We start from the raw sequence: 23,164 nt of genomic DNA on the forward strand, positions 1-23,164 counted from the left end.
AGGAAAATGGCCTTACATACACACGACCTGTGATTTCACTTGAAGCAAGGAGATCACAACACAGCGACAGAATTAAAGAGATGCAAAATCTTCAGACACCGAGACGATTACGTGAGCGTGTCTGGTCGGCCACCAAACCCCTAGCAGATATCCTTCTAAGCCTGGCTATCAATGGAGGCAGAAGGATTTCTTTCGCGGTGAAACCACTAAGCTAAAACCGGGGTGCTCGCACTACGCTCTTGAGTTTCCTGTGGTGTTGTTTCTTGCCGTGTACTTACAGTAGAGAGTGACACCAAAAAGCTATATCAGCAGGTCCCCGAAGGTACTGAGTTAATTCTCAGCTAAGTCACAACAATAGCATCAACAAAAATACAAAGCACCAAATCATCGTTAGAAAGGAGTCGATAGCAGGTTATTACGGTTTGAAGATTTTATCCCAATTTTTTTTTTCGGTTTTGTTTTCCTTTAAAAAAAAAACCAAAACAAAATTCCACCCCCCCTCCCCCCCAAATCAAATAAAAGAAAGAGTGCTTTACAATCACTTTAAGGCTTGTACTGAATGGAACATGACAGGCCGTACACAAGAGTACAAAGAATACAAGTATGCCTTTTTACAGCCTTAAAATGATACAGCAGGTCAAATTATTTTGCCAGTCACTGATCAAGTATTGTGCCTTTAAATTGACTTTCTTTTTGCTACTATGCTGAGTTTTATTATTACTGAAATAGTTATTAGATATGCGTAAATCTACTTTTGTACTATATTTTTGGTATGTAATTTAAAGATCACGCGTTAATTATTTTCCAGAAATCAGCATGACAGGCCTCCTTCTGGACTCACTCACATGAGCGTGAATCAGGAGTCAGCCGACTGAAGTCAATGGAGTTACGGTGTGTAAAACTGTTGCAAGTGAGATCAGGTACAGTATCACTAGGGGAATTTGGTGCAAACTGGGTGTAGCTGGCCATCACTTATGGACCATTTACCTTAAGAAAACCATTGTATCGGGGGATTGCTTTCATAACAGGGTTTGATCCAGCCTGCAACGACAGGACCAAACTATGTTATAATCACGTCGCCAAATTGTGTTACGGCCCTGATCTTCTCTTTCAACCATTAAAGATTCAAATGTCTTTTGGGGTGTCTCTGCTTTGCTTTCTCATCTTTAGTCGTTTTGCTTTTTCACCAAAAGCCAATAAGAGCAGCGATTTTTTTGTTTGTACGTTTCTTTTTTTGTCGTGGTTGTATGTTTGCTGTTGTTGTTTTTCTTTGCTTTTCTTTGCTTATTTCTTTTTTTTTTTAACGTTTTGTATATTACGGTTGTTCGTTTTTTTCCTGGCATAAAATCACTGAAGAGTTTTGCATGAGAAAGGTGACAGTACTTAATGAAACTCAGCACCTCAGGGCATAAGGCAGTTGTAGGTTTGTTTGTTTGTTTGTTTGTTTTTATTTTTCAATCAGCACCAATCCCATAAATAATGTTCTACACTTGGTATAAGGTATAAAACGGATACGGAGACGCCTCTTCTCCACCTCTGGATCCTAGGTGTGGAAGTTGAAATACTGTTTCTTGCATGTAAAAAACAAAAGAAAAGTTTTTCTTTTTGTTTTTACTTACAAAACATAGAGAATATCTTTTTTTTTTTTTTTTATACATACAGCAACCAGAAAGAAAGCTTATCGGAAGGGTTGTGTTTGTTTCATGATCTGTATTTACCGTAAACAAAAATAAGGTCCCCTCTTTTACGATTTTTTTTTTCTTTTTTAAAGGAGCTTTAAAGTGAAGATTCATATTGTAGCAACTCATATAAGAGAGGTCCGTCTCTATACCTAATACCTACGGCTGTGGGGGTGACATACTGGAGAATGTTGATAGTCCTTCTTAACCTCCTGTCTACAAAATGAGCATCCCATGCGGGGTACCTTTTTCTCGGGATGTCAATCTTAATGAGAGGACCTTCTGGGTAGTAGGCCCGCCCAGATGGAGTAGATGGCACCATTGCTCTCACCTGGAAAACTGGCAAGCAAGTGTCAGCTGTGAGTTCCTCCTGTTGCTCCGTGACCGCTCTGGTAGGCGTAGCCTGGGCCCCCCGGTACCCAGGGGTTTGAGGTGCCATGGGCTCAACATCAGGGGGCAAAGGAATGCCCCAGAGCAGCTCGGCACAACAGGAGCTGGCAAAAATCTTAGCTCTTGGCCCCATGGGATGCAGCACACCATAATATAACAGCATCAAAGCTATCCCAGCAGCAAAGCTAAGAAAGACACAACACAGTGCTGGCACGGCATATGAGTCAGTAGTGTTAGGATCTCTGTAAAAATACCAAAGGAGTGTCAAGGCAGCATTCTCTGTCAAGACTACAGTGTAATATGCAAACATTCGGTATCGAGTCCGCCCTTCCTTGACATTAAACCAGCAGAAAATGTACACAATCCCTACCACCATGTTGAAGAGGATCTCCTCCCACTTAGACATGCAGAAGTCTGTCCCGCCATGGATGATCCAGAAAGCCATGGCGCACCAGTGGACCACTACAAAGATCCCAAAGTAGAGCTGGAAGATGGAAGCAAAGAGAGCAAAAGAAATAACTCTGGATGAGATGGTGAAGAGGCGCCAGAAGAGATGTATGAGGGCCCCTCTGTAGCTCATACTCTTCTTGTCGTCCCTAGAGTCCCGAAGAAGCTTGTGATAGGAGGCTAGCACCCAAGCCAGGGACATCAGGGACGCCACAGAGGACACACCTGCCGGAAGACACACAAATCCACAAAGTCAGACAATAGGCATTGATTGAGGACCTCACTCGCTCTCTACATGATCGTAATGGGGCAGGTACAATACAGGAAGAACTCCCACAAAAATCTACAGGGGAAGAAAAATGCTGAAGTATAAATCACTGCACCGTATGTTTTCCTTCACTTATTATTTCTAAGGAATTCTGCATCAGTGTATTTGTTATCACGAGCTTGATCCATTCTCCCAAATCAAAACACCCCCACACTTCGAAGGGTTAGGGACCAAGGACTTAGCATTGGAGCCTGTACTTATAATTCACATACGCCCTCTGTCCTGATCATGACCCCAACCAATCCACCCCGGGCCAAACTCTCGTGCAGCTGGAAACCAGATCTGGATCTAACTTTTACAACATCCCATGCGGGGTACATTTTTCTTGGGATGTCAGTCTTAATGAGAGGACCTTCTGGGTGGTAGGCCCGCCCAGATGGAGTAGATGTTTTTCTATTCTGTGCAACTTGGTCTTTTTATTTATTTATTTATTTACGCTTTGTACTTGATAAGCTAACCATTTTGGGAGGGATCTGCTATACTACAGCATCATAGAGTTATAATGTTGTTTACCACAAGGCAGGACAGTTATACCTTGTTTCTATGTAGTTTAGATTTTTAATCTGAAATAAAATGGATGCGAAGATCGTGATATTTTCTTGTGTTTGGACATGCCGTGATGCTAGAAGAGAAGCCGCTTATTTGGATTCAACATCAGTAAGAAGTTGTGGTGGACTAGTTTTGTCTTCACTTTGTGATTACTTGGAAAGACCAAACGTGGGTGAGTGTTATGGGGTTTTTGAGGGTCTGAGTGCTCTGAGCTCCTACTGAACTCAGCAGGAGTCAAAAGTGGACTGGTACGTCTTGGCTGGTTTCAATCTGGGCCCTGCGGACTTGACATCAATACCCTGTAGGGCAACGAGGATCTGCTGCATGATGCAGGAAGCCCTCCGCACCGAGTGACTCCAGTGCAAGTTGAAGGCTTCCAAGCACATCGCAGCATTCAGCCCATTTCTGAGGGATGGCAAGCCCAGAGTCAAACTGTTCATAATGGGCTTTTGCCTGCTTTCATTATCACCCACTTACAGCTATATCCACTTGTGACAGAGCAATAACTATCACCAGTTATTGCCAGGGTCACCAGTCTTTGTCTTGAAACCATCCTTGGCAGTGTGCTCCATGTACCAAGACATAGGCAAGAGGCCTTACTACACTCTAGGGCACGGAGGATTCCCAAGGTACTCAACCCACTTCCTTTAACACCTTGTTCTTCCCATACATGCGATAACTCGTGGCTCTCTGCCCTTCCAGAAGCTACCCTATGTGTTTCCTGTCCACTCCAGAGCAGATAGATGCCCAGCAGATTCATCAGGCTGCTTTCTGCTAACCCATGAGTACTCAGAAGATTTGTAACATGTAAGGTTTCCCACCCCGTCTTTTGCATTGAGGGCTATGGGACATCTCTCAAGCTCAGCTTTATGGATCTCCACCTGCAAGAACAGGGGAGACGAAACTTGGAGTCCATCATGGGCCATCTCCTGCTCCATTAAAGTTGATACCCATTTTGTTTGATTCTTTGTATTGACAAAACAGTGTCCATGCAATCCTCTGGAAGCCCTTGGCTTTCTTTTAAAAATAAAAAAGAAATGGAACCATCATCTACCCCAAGACCAGACTGAATAACCTAGTGACAACATAACTGTAACAAAGATGAATCAAGTTTTTCATCTACAAAGACACTGCCGGCGTTCCTCACCACTGCCACCCAACCCTACGCATTGCCCATCTTGCAATGGAGGAGGAAAAAAGATGGATGCGGTAGTGGGTCCAAAACACCAACACCAGCTATTCCCCATAGCTCTCAGCCAGCCGTGGAGCGAGGGGAGTTTTGCCACTGATTCTAGTGGGAACAGGAAACAAATATAATGAAAACCAGCAGTTATTTAACAAACATACAAACCCTCAGAAAAAAAAATCACAAAAGATGTTTGGGGTTTATAAAGGAGAGGAGAAAAAGCACAATTCCGTTCTTTTTTCAGGTGAAATCGCCCTATTTCCTGAAGCCGAAAGGAACAATTCTAATATTTGCAAAGTTCACATTTCCTTTTCCCTTCGCGTTCCAGGTAAAAGGTGATTGTTTTGTGCAAATCTTGCAAAGAGTAAACTTGCATCGACAAAAACATATGTTGACAATGCCAAAACTGAAATGAAGTCAGCGAAAAAATCAGTATAAACCACATTGCGAAGCCAAGGCAAAGGCAGCACTGTAGTCCCTGGAAGTCTATGAAAAACTCCGGGTCAGATGAGGACTGGGGGAAAACCATATAACAGAAGGCACCGTATGTGGAAACCACATTATAGTTAAGAGACGGTGACAACACACTGTGCCAATTTATGGAGGGCATGTCATCTTACTTCTCCCTAGAGGACACTAAACCAACCAATGGGGCTAGGATCTCACTTGAAGTTTTCCAGCTCTGCTGGCTGCTGAGCAGTATTTGAAAAACTCCCCTGTGTTCTCCAGGTTTGCAGGGAAATAAAAAAGGACACCGTGTGTGTGTCCCCCAAGTCTCTTGCCTTCATATTTCTATTAGCAGATGTCAGAAAGCAAGGTCCAAATCCTGTTTTGCCTTGAGGTGCCTAAGTGGCTCTCACATAGCTGTGTAACTGTGGTTTACGGCATTTACACATGGTTAGGCTTATCTCTCCATATGCAACAGAACAGGAATATCAGAGGTGTGTGTACTTGCTGGAAGCAACACGGGTGCCTTTCAGCCCAATAACTCAGTGCTTAGGGCACTTGAAACCCGTATTTAAGGTACCCTTGACCTAGAGGGTATTTGAGCCTGCATCTTCTGCTTCCCAGAAAAGTTCCTTAAGCACCAAGCCCCAGGCTCAGCAATATCCAAGAAGAAGCTAGTTAAGGTGGAAGGATACGTGGGGGCCAGGATGAGGGAGTGTGGCTCAATGAGACAGATGCTGCATTACTTTCTAGCCCTGGCCCAAACCTCCAATGGGACAGAAGTGCTGTTTACAAATACTGCTGTTTGCCCCATTTTAGCTGATATCATCCTTATTACTACCATTCCAAATATTAAATGCAAGGTGCAGAAAGCACATAAGGGATAAGTGGCAAGACCAAGGACCTTCCATCTCACTGAGCCACTCCATCTCTCTTGGGAGCCTGGTCCTGGCCACCCAGGCACATCAATGTAGAATAGGATTGAGCCGTCTGAGATGGGGCAAGGGGAAAGAACCAGGTAACTAATTAGCATGCTCCAGCGGACTCAGTTGGGGAGATCAAATGAGGATTCATCCTAGGAAATCAGCAGTTCTGGCTTAGCTGGTCTGTCCTTAAATGCCTACTAAATGAATAGAGCATAAGATTTAAAGATAATCTTTTCATCTGTCCACACTAGCAGCATGATTTCCTAGGATGAATCCTCATTTGATCTCCCCAGAGAATCACATCACGATTCAAAAACTGCAGCTGATGGAGAATCGACCGCACACCTTGCCCAATTATTTCAACTGCTAATTAGTCTCCACAATTGTGCCTTATTTCTGGCCTAGATTTGTCTAGCTGCAACTCACAGACATCAGATGTTCTTATGCCTTTGGCAGCTAACTTGAGGAGCCTGGTAGGAAAACTTTTTACACCCCGTGCTCAAGTCACCTTAGCCTTCTCTTTGCATGTCCACAAAGCTCAAGCTCTTGGAGCCTCTTCCTTCCACCTTGGCCTTCCTAATGTTCTCCATGCATGCCTATGCAATACTCTCATACCCTTTCCTACCACTATGACCATGTTTCCACTTTTTATAGGATTCCTTTTCAAGTTTCAGCTCTTTGAAGAGATTGCTGGTCAGGCTGGTCTCCTGTTGCACTTCTACTTTCCACCTATCCTGATGAGACAGAAGAATGGAAGGTAACTTGAGTGACAGTGGGCATCTACACGTGCATTAATGCACCGTAGTTACTGCACGTTAAGTTTAGTACCTGTAATAACAGGTACTAACTCACTGGTGCATGCCTTTTTAGTGATGCTCATGTGCAGCAGACTAATTTTACTGCACATGGCTTTTGCCCTGATGCACTAATGCAGATTAGAATTAGTCTACTGGCGCATTATCATTTTGTGTAGATGCACCCAGTGACCACAAAATGACTATCAAGATCTGAAGGGGAGGAAGAAAGAAGAGCAGCAAAATAAGGACAGTGCAGGTATGTCTACATGTGCTTTTACATACCCCTATACTTAATGTACATTTGCCTAATACACATCACGTTGAAAGTAAGAGGAAGACCAAAGATTTTAGGTCCCCTCTGGAATGCAGAAGGCAATCTAGTTACAGACGATGCACAGAAGACTGAAGTATTTAATGTCTTTTTTACTTCATTTTACACAAAGAGGGGCAACTACCAGACAATGAGCAGTTGGCAGCAGAGACAAGGAAGGAGACAAAGGACACCTATACACATGCCCAATGCCTGCTCCGGCATGTGCAATCTATAAACCTGCTCTGATGCATGCAATTAATTGAGCCTGCTGGAGCAGGCTAATTAGTGCACTCCAGCAGCCTTGGCCTTATGTGTATTCAGCATCCCCACATTTCAAAATGACAGTGGGGGTGTTTTAACTAAAGCTCATCGAACGAGCTTTAGTTAAAGCACCACTGATAGACTGAATACAAGAGACACTGCGGGAGCTTTAATTAGCGTGGCTCCCAAGAGCCACGCTAATTAAAGCACCCAACTCCACCCACCATACTCCAGACCACATGTAAAGATGCCCAAAGAGTCAATTACTTAGAGAAGCTAGATGCTTTCAAATTGGCAGGACTGGATGGGACACACGGAAGGGTACTGAAGAAATTAGTTGTGGTAATTTTGGAGCCATTGGCTATCGTTTTTGAGATCTCATGAAGGTTGGGTGAGGTCCCAGATGGCTGGAAAAGGGCAAATGTAGTGCTCATCTTTAAGAAGGGAACAGTGGCATACTGAGGCAGGGGAGGGGGGGGCCCTTGGGTGCTGGTCAGGGGAGGGGGTGGTGCTGGCCAGAGAGGCCGGGGTGCCTCCCGTGTTTTGTATGTGGTCCACCCGCCCGCCTGGCAGGTTATGGCGTTCTTTGGCTGTTTTGGCCAGAAATTCCAGCCACCACCCTTTCACCATGGCCAGTGTGCCACGCTGCTAATTCCCCTGCAGAAGTGCCATGGGGCAGGAGGCGGGGTCCCGCACGCTGCTTGGGTCACCCCCGGGAGGACGGAGAAAGCCACGGTACACCACTGGAAGGGGAAGAAGGAGGATCCAAGGCACTGGAGACCAGTCAGCTTGATCTTGATGCCTGGAAGGTCATGGAACAGGTCCTCAAGGAATCTGTTATGAAGCCTCGAGGGGATAACAAGGTGATCAGGAAGTGTCAGCATGGATTCACCAGAAAAAGTCATGACTGACCAACCTGATTTCTTTCTATGATAAAGTGACAGGTTCTGTGGATGGGGGCAGAGGAGTGGGTATGGTATACCTTGACTACAGCAAGGCTTTTGATACTCTTCCATGACTGCCTCATTAACAAGCTAAGGAAATAGACTAGCTGGAAATACTGTACGGTGGACACATAACTGGGTGGATCATTGTATTCAGTGAGTAGTCCTCTAGTTGGAGAAGGTACCAGGTGGGGTTCCCCAGGAGTGTGTTCTTGGTCTGGTATTGTTCAACATCTTGATAAATGATTTGAATGATGGGACCTTGTGGACACTTGGGAGGATGCTCCAGAGGGCAGAGTTAGGATCCAGAATAGATAGACTGGAGAAATGGTCGACAATCAGTGAAATGAAGCTTAGCACAAGCAAGCTCCAGTGGTGCAATGGGCTAGCACATGGTACTTATAGAGCAGTACTGGAGAAGTGATGCCAAGGTTGTGAGTTCAATCCTCACCTGGAGCATGTGACTTTTTGAGGACTATTACTATCAGGCTCTTCTGAAGAATGAACTGAGAAGAGCACGGATGCCCAGATACATGAACGTGGACAACAGGAAGATCAACAGGGAGCTCCTTGGAAGATAGTTATCTCAGGTCCCAAGACAGTACCAGGGTCGCTCCTCCCTTGGAACTGAGCAACAGGTATGCACATTACGCCTCTATGAAGTGGCTAGCATCAACTTCGGATTTGGACTCAGCTGGTCGTGTGAACCCAGCATTCACTCCTGCCTGTGGCAGGGGGTCAGGCTAGATGATCTGTTCAGGTCCCTCCTGACCCTAGCTACTATGAAACTATAATTTGAGGGACAGTGATTTGATTCGATGATTCGAATCACTGTCATGGATTGATTCGGATGAATCTGATTTGGAGGTTCGGCTGCCACCGAATCTCCGAATCAAACAGGCCCCATCCCCCATGCACTCTCCCAGCCCCATCAATGGCTTCCCCACCTGACCCCACCATCCTGGCACTTAAAAAAAATGCCCTCCACTCACTGGTTCCTGCCAGGCAGGGGGCAATCCCCCCAGCACCCCACTGTCCTGCCCTGTATGGGGGGCCCTGCCATGAGCCCCTAGAAGCCCCAATGGCTGCTGCAGCAGCCGGTGGGTGTGGGTTTGTTTTTTTTTTTAAAGCACTGGGATGCTGGGGCTGGACAGGGCAGTCATTGACAGGTCTGGGAGAGTGAGCAGGGGTTGGGGGGCACTCAGGGGGGCTGGGGGAGCAGGCAGGGGATGGTGCCTGGCGGGGGCCCCCTCATGGTCCCCTTCCTCTAGTCCTGCCCCACCCTCTACTTACTGGCATGGAGCCTGGGTCCAGGTTCCTGCGGTGGCGAGCGGGGACTGCCCAAATCACCGGATCTCTGAATCTTTCTCCAAATCTTTTTTGAATCAATTCGGAGGCTTCGAATTGATTTGAACCTTTTTATTAGTCTTCTGATTTGATTCAGATTTGGAGATTTGGCCACCAGATCAGGCTGAATCTTCTCTAAATCGAATCAGCACCTAAAGCTTCGCACAGCCCTAATGCACATCTCACATCACCAGCAGAGACATCAGTAGAAACACCAGCTCTGGATGAGGGGAGGCAGCTAGCTGCCACCCCTAAGAAGAGATGCAGGATGGTTGTGTTGGGTGATTCCCTCCTGAAAGGGACAGAGGGAGCAATCTGCCACCCTGACCCTCTGGCCCATGAGATCTGCTGCCTCCCAGGGGCCCGTATCCAGAACATGGCACAGAGGATTCCTAAATTTGTCCAGCCCTCCGACCACTACCCCATGCTCCTCATTCATGTGGGCATGAATGACACGGCTTAGAGCAATCCTGGCCGGGTCATGAGTGATTACAGGGCTCTGGGGGCTAGGCTTAATGGGTTTGGGGCACAGGTAGTTTTCTTCTCCATTCTCCTGGTTGCAGGCCATGGGCCTAGGGAAGATGGACGTATTGAAGAGGAGAACCAAAGGCTCCAGTGATGGTGCTACCGAAAAGGTTTCAGCTTCCTTGACCACAGTATTAACTTCAGAGACAGAGATCTTCTGGGATGGGACGGTATGCACCTCACATCAAAGAGGAAGGTTCTTTTCTTGGCCAAGATGGTGGACAGGCTTTAAGCTAAGATTGCCTGGGGACAGGGGGACAACAAGAGGAGAGAGCCCAGGGGCCAGCAAACAAACTTCCATTACAACAGAAGAAGACAGGAAGGACACTACAGCATGAGCTGAGGGAGTGGAGCTCCCTCAATGTGACAGAAAACCGAGGACTTCCAGCAGAGGGCTCAAATGCCTGTACACAAATGCCAGGAGCATGGGGAACAAACAGGAGGAACTGGCCCTCCTGCTTTCCAGAAGGGATAGGGATAACAGAGACCTGGTGGGATTCTACCCATGACTGAACTGTAGCTATAGAGGGCTACACCATGCATAGGAGAGATCACATTGGGAAAAAGGGTGGAGGTGTAGCTCTATATGTAAAGGAGCAGTAAACATCACTGGAAGCTGAAATTGGTACCAAGGAAGGGCAGCTTGAGACCCCCTGGGTCAAGATATGGTGGGAGGGACATGGTGAAAGGGACCTAACTGTAGGAATATAATACAGACCTCCAAATCAAGATGAGGAGCTAGATCTGGAATTCTCCAGAGAACTGGAAGAGGCTACGAGAGCATGGGATATGGTCATCATGAGTGACTTTAATTATCCAGACATCTCTTGGGAAGAACACTCAGCCCGACCTGACCGGTCACATACATTCCTGACTTGTATCAATGAACTCTACCTGTCTCAGGACATATGTTCCTAGATTTAGTTTTGGCCAATGGGGACAACCTGGTGTGTGATCTGACAATAGAGGGTAACCTGGGCAACAGTGATCACTGTCCATCATGGGGCTGAGAAGTCTGTCAGTAAGGTACAAATTCTTGACTTTAAAAAAAAGCTGACTTCAATAAACTAAGGACTTTAGTGAGGAATGCCCTACAGGATCATAGACTGCAGGCAAAGAGTGTGGATGAAGAGTGGTCACTCCTCAAGGGCACAGTCCTTAGTGCACAGAAGTTGTCTATACCGGTATGCAAAAAATGGTGGCACAGGGGCTGGGAGGCCATCTTGGCTCAATAGGGAAGTTGCAGGTCTTCTGAAAAAAGGAAAGGGAGGCTTACCCACAATGGAAGCTAGGAATACGTCCCAAGGAGAACTGCATAAGATTGGCCCACACATGTAGGGGGCAGATTAGAAAAGCAAATGTGGTGACCAAATTTAGGTTAGCAACCAAAATCAAGAACAACAAGAAGTCCTTCTATAGGTATGTAGGTAACAGGAGGAAAACCAGTGGGACCACTGCTCAGTGGATCTGGACATCTGATTCATAGGTTCATAGATGTAGGGTCGGAAGGGACCTTGCAGATCTTCTAGTCTGAGCCTCTGCCCTGGGCAGGAGAGAAAACTGGGCTTAAATGACCCCAGCCAGGTAATTATTGAGCCTCCTCTTAAAGCCCCCCAGGGTAGGAGCCAGCACTACTTCCTTTGGAAGTTGGTTCCAGATCCTAGCCGCTCTGACCGTGAAGTAGCGCCTCCTGATGTCTAGTCTGAACCTACTCTCAAACAGCTTATGGCTGTTATTCCTTGTTACTCTGGGAGGTGCTCAGGGGAACAAGGTCTCTCCCATTCCCCACTGGCCTGCCCTAGTAAGTTTGTAGATGGCCACCAGGTCCCCCCATAGCCTTCTCTTGTGGAGGCTTTACAGGTTCAGGTCCCATAGCCTCTCCTCATAGGGCCTGTCCTGCTGCCCCCAAACATGTGAGTGGCCTCCTCTGGACCCTCTCGATGCTGTCCACATCCCTCCTGAAGTGCGGCGCCCAGAACTGGACACAGTACTGCAGCTGTGGCCTGACCAGTGCCACATAGAGGGGGAGCATCACCTCCTTGGACCTGCTCGAGATGCATCTGTGGATGCATGACAAGGTGCAGTTGGCCTTACTGACTGTGTCCACACATTGGCGGCCCATGTTCATTTTGGAGTCAATGATGACTCCAAGATCTCTTTCTGCTCCTGAGCTTTCAAAAAGAGAGTTCCCCAGCCTATAGGTTCTTACTGCCCAAGTGCAGCACTCTGCACTTGTCAATATTGAATCCCATCCTATTCTCATTTGCCCACCCCTGTCACCTGTCCAGGTCCAGATGTACCCTGTCCCTCCCTTCTGGCGTGCCTACCTCACCCCAAATCTTGGTGTCATCCGTGAATTAAACAGGGCACTTTTCACTCCCTCATCCAAGTCTCTAATAAAGAAATTGAACAGCGCAGGTCCAAGGACCGAGCCCTGGGGAATCCCACTGCCCACATACCTCCAGGTCGAATAGGACCCATCCACCACTCTCTGAGTGCAGCCCCTCAGTCAATTTGCAATCCATCTGGCTGTGTAGGCATCACAGTCAATGCCACAGTCACCTAGCTTTCTAATGAGAATGGGGTGGAGACAGTGTCAGTGTTGGTGCCCCCCAACAGGGTCACCGCTATCGGTGGCTTCTGCGGGTGCCCCCCCAGATTCAGGAGGCACCAGTCACTCGTGTCTGGGACTTCTCCTGTGCGCCATGAATTCTCAAAGAGGTTCGCCAGCAGTCCTGTGATGACTTCAGCTAGTTCGTTCAGCATTCTCGGTTGGATTTCATCCGGTCCTGCTGACTTATAGATATCCAGCCTCTCTAGCTGTACTTTCACCAGCTCTACATTGACTGTTGGTAGGTAATCACTGATCATCCCTACTGTGACTATTCTGCATCATATTTGCATTCGGCAGGCTATCACTCTTAGACTGGTAGAATACAGGTGCAAAGCACTTGTTCAGGACTTCATTTTTTCTCCTTGGTGTTGGTGATCATGAGGATACTGGGACCAGAGGTCTGCTCCAGTATAGCAATTCCCACATTCCTTATAGGTGAACCTGAAAAGGTCTTAACACTTTCTGATCAAGGTGAATGTTTCTTTAGAGTAGACCTAGATTTCTGCATTGCTATCTACAATTACAATCTGCAATCTACTATCTGCATTGATAGTATCTGCATTGATACGATCTGATTTCTGCATTGCTATCTACAATCTAGCGTAGCTGTCTATTGATACACTACTATACCTCCCCCTCAGGCCCAAACTACAGAGCACATCTAACACCTTCCTCTTCACGCATACCTTTCCTTTTCTTCATTACAGATAATGTGGTGCTGTAACTGCTGCCAAATGCTAGTTTCTTTATGTGGTGTCCTCCATTGCTTCATGTGGTTTGACTGGGGTTTTTAAGCTCCTGTAGTTTAGTGAAGAAAGCTTTCTAGGGTGGGATTTTCCAAAGCTCCCAGTCACTGCCTACATTTGCTTTCACTGATGTCAATAAGCATTGAAATTTCCACCACTCCTGGGCTGACAGTTCAGGTCTGGGAGCAGAGGAGAACCTCTATGAGACGTTGAGTGCCTCCTGCTCCTACTCAACACCTTTTGAAGCACTGTGTGGTCAACATCTCTTAGGACGAATACTCAAATTTTTAAAGTAATTTAGCAATCTCACTTTCACTGATGGGAAATAAAAGCCCTAAGGCCTTTAAAAATCTGCCCTTCAATTCTTGCCTCTCTATATATCCAATAGTTCTCCCAGCCCCAATCACTGTAGTATCTGAGAAGCTCCCAATACTGAAGGTTTTACCTACCTACATCATGTCAGATGGACAAGTACGTTATCTCCATGTTACAGATGAGGATCTGAGGCATGGTGAGATTACTAGAGTTGCCCAAGACCCTACAGAAAGCCTGTGGAAGGGTAGGGAATATAGACTATCCCAGACCTGGATATTATATCTACCATCCTGGGGCAGTACTAGGAGGACTTGGAGCTGTAATTCATTTTTTTCCCCTAAGAACAAGTGTATTTTAACTGCCTGAAATAGCAGTTTTCGTAGGCAGGACAAGGATTGATAATCAGTAAACCACAATTATAAGAGGTATTGGAAAACAATCAAGAGAGGGAAAAAGCAGTCAAAATACAAGGAAGAAAAAACCTTCCTTACATCGAGAGCTCATTGACGGTGGAGCTTATTGACTTCTCTGGGGAAGGGGCAGAAGCCTCATTGCTTGGCACAGTCAAAAATTAAGTGGACAAAAATACTAGTGTATATTGTAGGGAAAAAGCTTGTACTGGCCCAGGGAGGGAGATTGAGCAGAATCCCCTCCAGTGAAACGGATGGGCAGAAGTGCTATACGCCAATAAAACCGCAGTCAAATCCTTCAGGGTAGGCTGAATTTCACTCTGAAGAGCCTAACTAGTAGCGTTTGTTCCCTCATTCTGATATGAATGACTCAAAAAATAAAAAAAAAATAAAAAAAGTCATAGCAAGAATCTAATTAAGACATCCCCCAAGACTCTTGATTTACCGCTTTCTGAACAATCGATATTTGCAGGTAAGGCTTAAACGACATGTAATTCCCTTAAAACCAGACCAAATCACAATCAACAAGAAAAACACAGTACATGAAAAGCATTTAATCATCAACTGGTCTGCGTTGTTCAGGTTAAACATTTGCATTTAACTTTACAACGGCTCTGTTCAAAGCTATCTGGCACATCATGGACGGAAAACCAACAGCGTGCGCTCGCAGTCCTAGCTCTTGGGGTTGGCCTGTTGAGGAAATCAAGTGGCTCTTTCAAAAGGATACACATGTCATTTCATAAATCATCTACCAGCTCAGTTATTTTCCGCAATTGTAATGTACTTACCGTATCATAGTCCCTAAATACTCACTGTGGTGTCTGTCCCATTAAAACTGAAAAAGATGCCTATCAAGTTGATGTTCTATTTCCTTTTTCACATTAATTCTCCTGACGACTGGTCTAAAAAAATGGGAAGATACAAAACATTCTCTCAGGTGAACTGGACACCACAGTAAGTATTCAGACCGTGACATGAACCCTTCCACCAACTCTAGTGTGGTGGCCTTGCCTGCTTCACGTTAAGTGCTAATTTCCAGTGACAAGAGGCACCTGCTCACCGGTGAGTCAGCTTTCAGTGCTGGGAAGCCTGTCATCATTTTTATTCCCAAGTGGTGCATTCATTTGCGGATGCCTTGAAGCTCAGTGTGAAATCTGCTTCTTCAACAGGTCTTATTCTTATCTATTTTTAATTTTTTTTTAGAAAGCGACTTACTCTCATCCCATAATGGCCACACGTGAGAGCCACTCCTTTGATTTCAGAGAAATTCTTCCCAGTGCCTGTTTTACATTTGCTCCTGTAAGATTATTTTGTTGACCCTTTTTGTTTCCTTTCCTCATTCTTCCTGGCAAGGGAACGCTTTCTTCGTCCTCACGTTTCTAGTCATAGATTTACATGGACAAATAGAATTCAGGAGTAATAAAGAAGTAACTGGACAGATTCCCTTGCAACTCAGCCAGCCCCGTTCATCTACAGATCAAACAATGCTCCACCAACCATAGCTAAGCATCACAACACTCCTCCAAGATAGGGAAGAAGCCTCAGACCTACAATGGAGATGGCCCTAAGGCAGGCGCAGGCAATTATTTCAGGCAGAGGACCACTTACTGAGTTTTGGCAAGCCATCGAGGGCTGCGGGGGCAGATAAATATTAATTTTCTAAATTTTTAAGGGGCCCCGCGGGCTGGATCAAATGGCCTCGCGGGCTGCTTTCGGCCTGCGGGCCGCATTTTGCCCACCCCTGCCCTAAGGGTTCAGTCCACAAGGTTGTGAGTGCCACCCTCAGTTCTTGTGGGCAGGTAACATCTTGTATGAATGACCAGCACCTTGCAAGACCAAGTGACTTGCTCACCATTACCCAGGTTGCCTCAATGCAACTTTAGAGAAATATGTGGTTTTGTCTAAGTATCACAGAGGTGTATAAACTCCCATGAAACTTCATGGGAACTCCTTCCATATGTATTATTTTTTTCATCACATCTACTCCCTATTTATCTCCTCTCTAACCACCAAACATAGGCATCCCCAGGCTGGCACAGACCCAGCATCCTCTCTCTGGCCATGGCTAGGACCTCACGGTTTTGAAGAAGGCATACATGCCTCGCAGTCAGCAGATGTGAGATAAACTGCCCTCTATATTACGTCTCCTAAAGAGAAAGAGATAATGACTTAAATTGGTTTGGGAGGCTTAATGTTCCTTCCACAACATCAGCTACCATTAACAGTGATAGCCACTCCAAATTGAACATTGCTTCATCCAGTGCTAAAGTTGGAACGGTTTTGCTACATTTGTGTTGCTCCCAGTTTGTCCACATGTAACAGCCACTGCCCTTTTGACAAGGCTCCAAATGTATGTGTTTCCATATCTTAAGGCCTGGTCTACACCTAAAGTTTTATATTGGAGAGAAGTATGAAAAACCTGCAATTCTTTAACAGTGAGCCTTGACACACAGCATGTCTACACAGGTGTAATCAACATCACACGGGGACTGAAAGGAAATGACACACATCTCTAACCCAGATTAAATTCTCCCTGAAGGAAGCAGGTGTATACTCCACATACTCCACCAGTGTAGGGTATACTGGTCTTGGTGTTATACAATCACAGGGTTGGAGGACACCTCAAGAGGTGCCCAACCCCATGCATGAATGCAGGAATGCGATCTCCAGACAATCCCTATCAAATGCTTATCCTGCCTCGTCTTGGAAACCTCAGTGAAGGAGATATCACTACTTCCCTGGGCAGCCTGTTCCCTTGCTTTACCATTCTGATGGTGAGGATATCATTTTTCCCTGATATCTGAACTAAATCTACTTTGCTGCAATTTAAAACCATTGCTTCTTTACAGAAAACCCTTCCTGTTGTCTATAACTTCCCTCTCCAGGTGTAACGGAGGGTGAAGTTACACATTGCACTTTGACCATACTAAGGGCACTTAAAATGTAAGTGCTGGCATGTTACCGTCCATTAACTTTTGCTTAGTGCCATCTGAGAATATCAGTTATGCCACTTCAGGTGAAGGTTAACTCTGGGCTGTGCTACCCAGCTCATGTTAGGGTAACTACAGTCTGCTCCATGGAGATAAAACAATCAATATGCAGGCCTCCAGCATCCCTGGATGCACTGTTCCTGCCCCTCTGCCAAGCAGGGAGAGAGCCCAGAGGTCCTGGCTCCTAGCCACACCCCTGCTCACCAGTCCTCTAGTGACAAGACAGAACTGGGCAGCCAAGAAATGGTATTAACCCTTCACGTGCGACAGCTCACAGGACATTCCCACTTTAACATCACTTAATATTCCACAGATTTAGTATGGTCTACATTGCAACATGTAACATCACCCTCATTCTTGCCTTTGCTTTCATGATTTTGTCCCTGCAAGTTCTTGCTGTTACTCAGTATGCTTCCTTAGTGACTCACCCTTCCTTCCGTTCCCTGAACGCTTTCCTTTTTCATTTTGACGCATCTAAGAAACTCCTTGTGTAGCTATGTCAGTCTCCTGCCACTGGTCCCCTGTCATCTGCCTGTGGCCAGCTCAGAGCAGCAGTTTGTAAGGAGCAACTGGAGCTGCTTGCTATATTCAGTTACCCAGGGATAGATGTCCATCTGTCCCTTCCTGATCCCAGAATAATTTAGTGTACAGAAATGCTGTAAGTCACGCTGGTATAGTTGTTCATCTCTCCAAGGCCTTGTCTAATTAGGTCAGCAACATTTTACCAGTGCAGTTTATGCTGTTAGAGGAACTGGTTTCAGTTATACTGGCCAAAGTTTTTTTTTTTTTTGGCTGGAATAAGAGCATCTCCAGGGAAGGAGTTGGCAGCATCACTATAGCAGCAAGCCCTTTTAACTGTAGGTCAGTCCTGCCTCTGCTGGTAATAAAGAAGGAGGATAAATGAGAAGAAAAAATTGTGGGTGCTTTGATCCAACTACTGAACAATTTACTTTCAGAAGGGTTGCTGGTCAGTATTGGTCACCGATTGCTAAAGAGCTCATACACAGGTACCAACAACCCAGTTGGACGTGCATAGCAATGGGCTGGTACACACAGGTTGATGCACTTGGGACTTGGTCTATACTGGAAGAACTGTGAGCTTCCAACAAACCCATCCTCTAAGGTGGGTATATTGACGGGGACTCAAAGGAGAAGAAGGATGTGGCTAGTTCATCAACGTGTTTACCACATCTCTGTTTTGTTGCTGAATTCACCTTGCTTGCCCTTCCTTTACTTTACTGTTCTGAACCAAACACAACCTTAGAAATATATCTGATAACAGTGATTTCTACCCAAAGAGCCATACATTTATTACACATGATGATGGGGAACACCCATCACTTTGATCACTTGATGAGCCACCCTTGTTTTAAATGGGTGTCTGAAATCATTAAGGATGATGGCTATTAATTATGATTGACGACACAGGTCATCAAAGAGGGTATTTAATTAATTCCATGTGCAAGTAAGCATGTGCATATGCATGTATGGAAGGAAACCAAACTAAAAAGCCATCACCGATATTTAATTTGGGAAGGGACAAAAGTTAGCACGTTGCCTTGGTTATGGAGGGATGGTTTTCTAGGGATGGAAGGATTGTTTCCTAAAAAGGGAAATGCAAGCTTTGGTCACCTGGACAGAAATTTTCTGCAACAGGTTTGCTAGACCTGCAGATCCAGAAATTGTGTATATATTCACTGCAGAGTCAATCTAGGCTCTTAGTTAGACGCTGCCCCTAATGTCCTCCTTTTTTACACATAAAACCTAGTGCTGGAATAGGCTGGCTTTAATTTTGCAGGGACCATTAGCAAATTTAGGTCCAATCTGAGGGATCACTTTTGGCCAGAACAAAGCAGGGAGGAAAACATGTCAAACCAAGTCGAAATGCAAAACTAAAACTCCTGGGTCAGTCATGATCCCTTGTATAAGAACAATTAAGAAATTACTAAAAAAATAAATAAAACTTTGCAAACTTTCAGGCACGCATGCCCTTCTTCAGGCTGAGGGAAAATTAAAGATGGTAAAAGTCCCGATAGGTACAAAATAAACTTCATTTTGCACAGAAGAAGCTGCAGGTGGACGTCTGTTCCCCTGGGTTCATGAGAGCTCCTTTGTATGACTTGGTCTTTGATGTGCAGATAAGGCAGGATTTCTTCCCAGGTGGTGTCAGAGGGCAGAAAGGCAGGGAGGTGTAGAAATCTTTCTTTGTTGTTTAGCAATGAAGTTTATAATCCAAAATCAGCTAAAAGTCTGCATTTTTATTTATTTTTTTTTGCAATTTCGTCGTTGGTCTAATAAAAGGTATCATCTCTGAGCCAAGAGTTTTAGCCTTTTGCTTTTCTTTTTGTCTCAGACCAACACCGCTACCAAATACATCCCTGGAAAAAGTTGAAACATTTTGTCTTTAACATTTTTTTAAGTAAGTGTTTTATCTTTTCATTTCAAGGGGAAATCTTTGTTTTACTCCTAAACAGAAGTAAAAAAAAAAAAAAGGGGCGGGGGGGGGCTAAATAACCCAACGATGAAATCAAATATTTTGTTTTGGCTCAGACAAGGTGGTATGGGAGGACTCAAATGAGGTTTTTCCATATTTTACCAAGCCAAAATTTCCATTATTCTCACAGCTCTGGTTTTCAGCCCTGCTGAGTGTGCAGCGGCATTTTCACTGGGCCTGGTAACCCATGCACTTGTTAGTGAGGACACCGCGGGCATCATCCGAGTGCTGATAGTCCTCCAGGGTCTTCCCACAATTCTCCCTGCATGCCAAGATGGTCAGACAAACTCTCCTACGACTCATGGAGAAAGGAGCAGTGAGCAGCTCTGCTTACCGCAATACGAACCACAGGTATACGCCCCCGAAGTCCCAGCCACGCACAGAAACAGCACCGGTGAGGACACGGTAGCATAGAGCTAATCTGGGGGTTCGGACACGCGTGCAAATCCCCTCAGCTAGCTCTGCAGTAAAGACACGCTCTGAGAGAGACAGGGGCTGCATGAAAGCTGCTGCAGCATAGGAAGGCATTCATTTATGTATGTACATTTTTCAAAGAGACAGTCCAAAATGTCAGGGCACGTTCATCGTTATCGACCTTCAGTGTGTTCATGGCCCTAACTGCAAATACAGCAGTTGCCCGTCTTTCTCTCCCTCTGCTCGGGCTGTGTCCCCAGAACATCAACTCAATGCAGAGACGCAGGGACCCGGCACAGCCGGCTGACCGAGGCCTCTCATTACATCTGCCCAGGATTGTTGCAGTGCCATGAGATTCACTTTAACGCATGCTTTAGCCGCACGTGCATAGCCCATACAGCTTTGCTTGACCTTTTCCATCCGACCGGTGTGTCATGGTGCGATGCGTATAATCTCCCCAGCCCACTCCCACCTCTGAGGGGCAGCAAATTCTACCCCAACGGGTTAAATGCCTCTTAGGTCTAATGTCTGTCCTATGTATGGATGGAAGTTGTCTTAGCAGGGACACTTGTCCTGGGCACTGCTATGCAGGGAGCGGAGAAAGGGGAGACGAGCTCATGAAAATCTGTAGGTAGCATTTTCAAACAGCGCTCAGTCTCGGCCTCGCAGCACTCCTTCGACGTTTGAAAATCTCCCCCAGCACTTGCACCTGAAGCGCTTTGCAGGCTGTACCCACATCATCAGACTTTCTTTATTTGCTTCTTTTTTCCTTTCTTTCCCCCAGGCCCTTGGTTAGGCCCCTGGCTCTGAAATCAGATTAACAGGAGCCACATGTAACCCACCGCAAGCCGTGCAGCTCTGCCCGGCTCAGGTCTGACTGTAGGCTCAAGGCCGCAGCCTTCTTCCCCTGCTCCCAGAGCAATGGAAGTGAAAAAACTAATTCAAAAGGAAAACGGGAAAATTATTGGATGCACTTTCTGAGTCCTCATTCAGGAGAACATTTCAATAGCAGGGGAGAAACCACATTGTAATTCTGCTTTTAACTCACTCTTTTCCCTGTACGTACCTGATACCTCTTGTGGCCCTTTAGCCTCGACAAAACTTTACGAGTCAGAAGCATCCCTACCTGCACAGCCTGGGAGCTCTGTGAACAGCTAAGCACAGCACTTCGAAATAAGGGAGACCACTTAAACTCCTGCACGCTAGACTGAATCATTTCTGCAAGTCCTTGCAATGAAACCCCCAGCACATCGGTCTTCAGCAGGTTTGACGCTTCCAGCGGTCAACCCGAATCTCTTGTGTTCAACCTAAAAGAGCAGCTCCATTAGGTAGGAGGAGTAGGAAGGTTTTATCCTGTACAAAACCAGCCACTCCACCCAGGCATTTGCAATCAGATCAGAAACTTGACCCTCTGCTCACAGGTAAATCCAGACTCTTAACATAGTCGCTTTTATTTGGAAAGCGATTCCCAGCACTTTAAATAGCATATGGAGGCGTCAAAGGCTGACCCTCCTGGGTTTCTCTCTTTGGAGGGCTGGCCCAGAGGAGTGATGCCAAATGCAAAACAATCCACTTCGTTCACATGGTCCAGGCAATGCTTTTGGATCAGTTAAGAGAAATCTAGAGAGGGGGGCAAAAAAATCAACCTGGATTCACACTCACTGGACAACGTCAGGGCACTTTGTTCAGTATAGTTAGAGGACACATGTCGGCAGCACTCACCTTTGTCACCTTACCCTTTATAATGCTTTTAGTTTGTGTGTATGAGCTGGTGCAATGTCTCAGTGTAAACTGCAGGTAAGGGGAGTTGTTTCTTGAAAAGAAGGATGAAGGGGTATCTCAACAGCAGCACACAGAGCTGGAATCATTAAGTGACACCAGCAAAACACTGCTGTGAGGGTTGTGATACCGTGACTTGAGCCTGACTTCATGCAGCAAGTGTTTCTCTTGCAGTCTCATGGTAGGAGGCACTAGAGAAATCAAGTACTGCAGGGACACTAGGGATCTCGGTTGTCTGGGGGGGTTTTCTGAGCACCAATACACTCTGCAATGGTTGAAGCAACTTACATCAGACCAAAACTCAAGTCTGCTACATCAACTGGAGTGTCGCTGTAAGCGGTTCCCTGCTCGCTCCACCCCCAGCGCTTTGGCTCTTCCCAGAAATTCAGCCATATACAGAACTGAGTTTGAGACTGGATCCTCCCTGTGCTTCCCAATGAGCAGGCCAGACTGCCTCACAGAGATCAAAACATGCATTCGTTTCCCTACTGCAAATCCCCATTGCACCTCTGAGTAACTCATTAGCTGGCCCCTGCAACAGGGAAATGGCCGAGGTCTGAGGAGCACTACCACCAGCGAGTGTTTGTGTGAAAATGTGAACATACGGAGGGCACTGGGGACGAAAGGGTCAGTCGAGTGCCACGTTAGACAAAAGTCATCTCAGGAGCCGACTTTGCTGGCTCGGTAAATTTGCTGCACCTTAAGGTCACAACCACCAGCTTCCCAAAACCCACTATGCGAATGAGCATCAGGCTTCAGAAACCTCTTGTTGAATATTTTTGCTGGCTCATTTTCAAGTCAGCTTCTTGCAGCCTGGGCTTTGTGCTCCTCTGCTGGGACAGAAATAGGCAGGGTGCATGCTTTTGGCGCACCCCACGAAGGAAGACGTGACCTCAGCTCATCCAGAGGATCATGCATTATGGATTGGGTGAGAGGATCGGGCTGTGGATTCAAACAGATTCATTTCCCTATGCTTTACCAGCCAGGGAAAGGCAGCATGGGGCAGTGAAGTGCAGGGAGGAAGAGTGGCCAGGCACGTCTGCGTTCTAGCCACGGCTCTGCCACCACGGGTGTTTTTACGCTCGAGCCGGCCCAGTGGTATAGAGAAACCTGAGCGACCTCTTCATGAGGATACCTGGGTACCAGAAGCATTAGGGCTGCAGAAGCACGATTTTCCCAGCCAGAGGGCAGCTGTCCTTTGCACAACTGGAGAAAGATCAGGCCTTCTGCCTCAGTTTCTCTCCTTGGATGCCGCCCACAGGT

At 46.2% G+C, this 23,164-nt stretch overlaps 1 protein-coding gene, 1 long non-coding RNA gene and 1 other non-coding gene across 3 annotated transcripts in view; 2 read left to right on the plus strand and 1 right to left on the minus strand.

The window, feature by feature from the left end:
* LOC109300243 overlaps window positions 1-10,572 on the plus strand; it is a 24,066-nt gene extending 13,494 nt beyond the window's left edge. The window contains exons 2-3 of the long non-coding RNA XR_002098169.1: window positions 8,195-8,197; window positions 10,080-10,572. This is a non-coding gene — a long non-coding RNA (uncharacterized LOC109300243). The remainder of the gene's footprint in view (window positions 1-8,194; window positions 8,198-10,079) is intronic.
* Window positions 1,329-23,164, minus strand: part of XKR6 (XK related 6) — a 40,958-nt gene continuing 19,122 nt past the window's right edge. The window contains exon 2 of the mRNA XM_019520905.1: window positions 1,329-2,741. Within this exon, the coding sequence (XP_019376450.1) occupies window positions 1,777-2,741 (965 nt within the window). The 3' untranslated portion in view covers window positions 1,329-1,776. The remainder of the gene's footprint in view (window positions 2,742-23,164) is intronic.
* Window positions 8,634-8,726, plus strand: TRNAI-UAU. Its single transcript is given in 2 exon segments — window positions 8,634-8,671; window positions 8,691-8,726. It is a non-coding gene; the product is annotated as a tRNA-Ile (tRNA).

This window comes from Gavialis gangeticus, unplaced genomic scaffold, assembly GCF_001723915.1.
Source record: "Gavialis gangeticus isolate Ggan-Ray unplaced genomic scaffold, GavGan_comp1, whole genome shotgun sequence".
NCBI lineage: Eukaryota > Metazoa > Chordata > Crocodylia > Gavialidae > Gavialis > Gavialis gangeticus.